We start from the raw sequence: 5,846 nt of genomic DNA on the forward strand, positions 1-5,846 counted from the left end.
ATTGTAGGTGTTTTCGACTTCTTTGCATCAGTTTTGCGCACTGAAGAAGATTCTTTTTCAGAATCCTCAATTTTGGTGGCATCATCTTTTGCTGAATAAAATTCATCGTCCTCCTCACTTTCAGGTTCAGCAGGTTGCTGGACTTCTTTTCGAACGCCCCTATTTGACCGTCTCTTTGTATCTGGAGAATTATTGCACCTATCACCTTCTGTAGAACTACCGGGATGTCGATCTGCCGAGGGCCGTCCTCTGCGATTGCCTCCAGCAACTACTTCAGCACGCTTTCTCACGGCAAATGATATAACACTATTATCAGCTTCCTCAGTTTTATCTTCTTCTTTTGTAGAGTCTGCTTTTATTGGTTCATCTGCTTTGGTTTCAACATCTTCTGATGGTGCAACTACTGTAGATGCTGAATTTTTGGATGTGGAGGCTTTTGGTCCTTGTTTTTTTGAAGTGCTGCCTTTTGGTCGGCCTTTTTTACCTTTTTTCCCACCCTTAGCTGGTTTTGTTTGCATTTTCTTGACTGTGTCTTCCGCATCTTTAGTTTTACCTTGATTCAAAAAGTCCAAGTGAGCAGGCAATGCGGGTGTTCCACGAAAGCACAAAAACGTTAAAAAGTCCTCCGTTTTAGGACGCTTGTTTGGTAAAATCTCAGTTGGGGGTTCGCGACTCTCAGAAGACGTGCTGGGACCTGTGTTTGAAGAAGATGAAGCAGCAATTACTGAGCTATAAGAAGATGTTGGAGCATTCTGGCCCTGGGCAAACTTCCGTTGTGCTTGAACTTTAGTCCTGTACGGTGAAAAATACAAATATAGTCAAAGATTAAACGACATATTACGACCAAATTTAGTATTTTGTATTGTATTTAGTAAGATGTATGATTTTTATAAATTAGGAAGTGTTGTGGAATGCGAAATAATAGTAGTACTTGCAATAATCCCCGAAAATGGGGGTGCTCCGTGGTCTAAAAATCTGCATATTTCTTTATTCTAAAAAACCACATGCATTGCTTTTGGTAGTTAACTCTAACTTAGTATTTGAGCAAGATCGTACTCTACTCAATACGCCATGCGTTAAGCAATCCTATTGCTAGGGTCTTGAGACTTATTTATTGTTATTGCGAACGCTACAATAATTTTGAATTGGCGACGTTTAAATACAAAGGCAAGTGTTGATTCGCTGGGCTGTTAATTAATATGGGATAGTATAATTCGAATCACATGTGTTAAGTCCATCAACTAACCCGTATATGTGCATTTTAGTATTGCGGCATCCAAACAATTACATTGTAATTCTTTAACTATTAGGCGAGACCATTAACTAACCCTTCATATGTACATATTTAGATTGTGGATTAGCATCACAACTGCTCTAACTTTTAGTATCAAGTCATGAGGTGGAACTCCTCTTCTTCTACTTGCTCCTGTGGATTTTCAGAAACGACAGTAGATATCGACGCCATTTCTACTCCGGACAACATATTAACCATTTTATTAACTATCGTACAGTGCTTATTTTTCCTACGCGAAATTGATCGATCCTTCAAGTGGTTTTGATTAATTACACCAGTCTGAGGTTTAAATAGCCAATCGGCTAAATCTCGCAAAATAATCTCTGGTGGCACTAATCTTAATTTTTGATTCTGGGGAGAGTTCTCGCTCTTCTTAACCCGCAAGAGAAAACTGAAATAACCATATTCTCTGAAACGCATATTTATCGAGAGTTTAAAATACTTTACCGTTCCCTCAGTTCACCCGCCAGGATTTTTTTGGGTTTTCCAGCGTTTTAAAACCATATAAAATTCAAAATAAAGAAATGAAATTGTTCAAAATTGGTGAAAATGAGAATGCGTGTGTGAGATTCAGTTTTACATTTTAAAATTGCTCAATGTAAAATTTTATAGTCTTTCCGTGCAAATATGTACCTACATCGAATGATTCCTAAATCTGAAATGTTGGTGCAAAGTTTCAGATTCAGCTCTGTACGATTATATATAGATACATATGTATATAGATTTATAATACAAATAGAACCATATTTGCCTCAGAAATACATCGAAATAAACCATGTAAGATTTATACATATATGGGTATCTGTACAGAGGCAAAAGCAACATTTTTGTTTTGCAGATCTTTCGCTGTATCACATTCGCATGAACCTCAGTATATCCAGTAAAAAAACTGTGGTGAAGTCCTTTATGGGGATAAAGTTTCCAGAGGTGAAATTTTAGGTAGCACACAATTTCTTACACGCATGGTTGCTTTTCAGCACTCATGAAAGAAACTTAAGAAATATTTGAAAAAAAAGTTCATATAGTACATTAATTTTTGAAAGAAATACCATATAATGTATGTACTCTGGTGGTTAATAATATCAAAAAATGTATTAGAACCGCCGTTTAATGTTATATTTGATACAAATAAATATTGCTGCTCCGAACGCTCTGCGCCTTGCCACTGAATAATAGATTGACTTAAAATTACATCTTTCTGTTCTTTCTGTATCGCATCGTGGTGAATTCACATTTCTCAGAAATTTGACAACAAAACAAAACAAAGCGAGTTATTTGCTAATTTTTGCGATTTCGGGAAAATTTTCCAAAACGGATCCAGGCTTTGAAAAAAAAAAAATATTAGGGAGTATAGAGGAGCTTTTTCAGATTCTAAATCTGAAGACCCCACCCTCCGGAGGCTTATAGTTTTAAAGTAATTCGCATTTAAAGTTGCAAAAAATACCGAATTTAACCTCACCTTTTGCTTTGTACACCAATTGAAGTGAAACGTCTGTGCTGCCATACATATGAAAAAATGCCTCAAAAACACAAAACGGAAGCAATAAAAAAATTCAGATAATGATCGCGCCATATTTAATAAAAAAAATTTAATTATTTATTGGTCGATTTTTGATTAAAAAGTTGCATAATTTATCGAAGTATCGAGTTTTAGAGTTTAAAGCGCCGCAGGCGAAAATTTGTAAAATAAATCGCGCGATTTTTAATTAAAAATGTTCATTATTTATGGAAGTATCGATTTTTAGAATATAAAGCGCCGCAGGCGAAAATTTTTAATAAAAAATCGCGCGATTTTTTATTAAAAATTTTTGATATATATGGAACTATATTAATATATGGTTACTGGGTGTTTTATATAAAATCGCGCGATATGACGATTTTACGCACAACTCCTTTTTGTGTTGGCCGCGTTTTAATAAAATCCTTTAATAGTGGCGTATTTACTTTTAAAACGTATGGCAGCACATATTTGCTCTTACTGTCGGCCATTGTTATTTCTGTTTGTTTGTGAAAAGTGGTAAAACGTGAACACAAGTTTATAAACGCGTTTTACTTAATTAATTGGTGAATTATATATAATACAAGCATAAAATACGCATGTGAGCATTGAAAATATAACATGTAACACAAAATATAAGTGATAAGTGGCATATTTTAAAAAAATTAGGGGGTGATAGTGGACATTATTTAACAACAAATTGCTAAAATACTATTAGCAATTATATTGTGAGAGTGAACAATTCATGTTGAGGAGGCCTCCCCCAACATCCTCACCAAGTTTCATGACGAAATTCCTTATACTTTCGCTGAAATTTCGATTGGTTCCGTTTTGGAAAGCCCACCCAAATTGAGTAACTAGTAATGAGGTAGCAGGCATATTTGGAAAATTATGCCGATAAGCAGGATGGAATTTGGGAAAGTAAGTGCATGGTTGCAGCATATCTATGTATAAAAAGTATTTAATTAAATTGTTTATAGAAATGTTATAAATCGAGTGGCTCATTTACGATGTGCGCCAAACATTTGGCGAACTTTTTTTCGCCTTTTCAACGTGCTAAGTAACAAGTTAAGATGACTGCCATCACGGCCGGTAAGAAACCGCAAGCAAAGGGCAGACAACCTTCCAGGAAGCTGCCTCCTGTCCCCGAGTCGAAGCTGCAGTTCAGCAAGAGCAGGTCAGCAAATTGCTACCCTGATCAAACGTAAACTAAAGCGCTCTGCTGTGATTGCACTCCGTAAACGTGAAAACTTGGTGCATGCTGAGAAATATCAAACAAGAAAACTCCGTGATGGACGCCGTGAGATGGAGTAGCGCTGCGTGGCAAAGAAATGCGGCCAATTCGACGGGCCTGAAAAATCCAAATTGGCTTTTGTGATCCGGTATCAACAAAGTTGCACCAAAAGTGCGTAGTTTTACAGTTCTGTCTTCGCCACATTAAAACGGTGTGTTCATCAAATTGAGCAAGGCAACCATTAATATGCTACGTATGCCGAACCCCCTATATGGGGTTATCCAAATCTTAAATCAGTTCGTCAATTGATGTACAAACGTGGAATGGTCAAGCGTGTCCCAATCTCTGCTTTGTGATCGAACGCAAATTTCGCGAAGCGCACGAAATTCAGTGCGTTGATTCACTTCACTTCAAGAAAGCCCCCAACTTCCTGTTGCTATTCAAGCTCAACACATCAACCCGAGGCTGGCGCAAGAAGGCTAATCACTACGTTGAGGTTGGTGATTTCGGTAGCCGTGAGGATAAGATTAACAAATTGACGCACAAGATGGCTTAAAGAAATTGTTGTTTTGTATTTAAGGCGACAATATAATTTGGCACATCTTCAAAAGACGCCCAAGCAAAAAAAAAGAAGAAAATTAAAAAATTCCTGAAGTTGCCTTTCGATTTCTGTCGACTGGAAAATTGACTTAAGATATCGACTAGCCAAAACGCTTACATTTTACGGTTGAATTGCAATTTACACGGGTAGATTTTGGTTAAACGACAAAAATCGACCGTGTAAAGACAGCTTAAATAACGTTCAAATTAATCATCCCCTTTGAGATGGAAAATACCAATAACCATTTCATAATTTCGAAAATTATTCCATTTATATTTGTTCTTGCATTTTCCACACCACTTGTGAGGTATGCTTTTACGCGCGTTACCGATTTTTTTTTAATGTGCTCGGTTGCCCAGGAGGCCTATTTTCACCTTTACAACTTAACTTAAACAGAATTAAAACTAAAGCATGCAATATATAAAGAAATATAAAAGTTGTCTTACATCTAGTAAACTTAAAAAATTGCACATTAAATTCATTTTTCATTATAAAACAAAATTAAATATCACAATTCAGTTGAAGTGTATACATATGTACATATTTACCAAATGTAGTCTGTTTGCACCCACAGTAAGTTCCCATGAAGCCTAGCCTAAATTCAGAATTGAAAAAAACGAGCAAATGGGGTCGGAAACTACTAGCCCTAAAAGCATAATGTGGAAAATGTTTGAAGAGCTGCGAAATTGTATTGCAATAATAAAAATAACAGTGCATAAATTGGAAAAATGGTTTTTGTTTTGCTTTATAATTTTTGGGAATACGGTATATTTTGCTTTGCTGCCTTTATGCTTAAGTGCACATTTAAGATACGTGTGTCAAGTTAACATTACACTTTTCGAATTTGGAAAAGTTAACTACGGCATTAATTGTAGTGTTTTTGTTGTAAATTTGTTGTGGAAAGAAAAAATTTGTAGCTCTCGTTTTTTAAGAAAAAATGGTATGTAGTGCTAACTTGACACCATACACCTAGTCGATAGAATTGAGATATTGAAAATGTTATAACGGCATTAATTGTAGCTTTTAACTTTAAAATTTGTTGTGAAAAGAAAAAATTGGTAGCTTTCGTTTTTCTGGAAAAAATTGAGTTGAACCTTTTTCGAACAAAATTTGGTATGTAGTGCTAACTTGACACCATGCCCCATTGACGACAGAATTGAGATATTGAAAAGGTTACAACGGCATTAATTGTAGCTTTTTTGTTGTAAATTTGTTGTGG

The 5,846-nt window shown here is 35.8% G+C and overlaps 1 protein-coding gene across 1 annotated transcript in view; it reads right to left on the reverse strand.

The window, feature by feature from the left end:
• LOC118750241 (microtubule-associated protein futsch) overlaps positions 1-5,846 on the reverse strand; it is a 45,617-nt gene that overhangs the window by 17,438 nt on the left and 22,333 nt on the right. Inside the window, exon 2 of the mRNA XM_036484965.1 lies at positions 1-792. Coding sequence (XP_036340858.1) covers positions 1-792 — 792 coding nt within the window. The remainder of the gene's footprint in view (positions 793-5,846) is intronic.

Source organism: Rhagoletis pomonella, unplaced genomic scaffold, assembly GCF_013731165.1.
Source record: "Rhagoletis pomonella isolate Grant_MI unplaced genomic scaffold, Rhpom_1.0 Rhpom_scaffold_00178, whole genome shotgun sequence".
NCBI classification, from domain to species: domain Eukaryota; kingdom Metazoa; phylum Arthropoda; class Insecta; order Diptera; family Tephritidae; genus Rhagoletis; species Rhagoletis pomonella.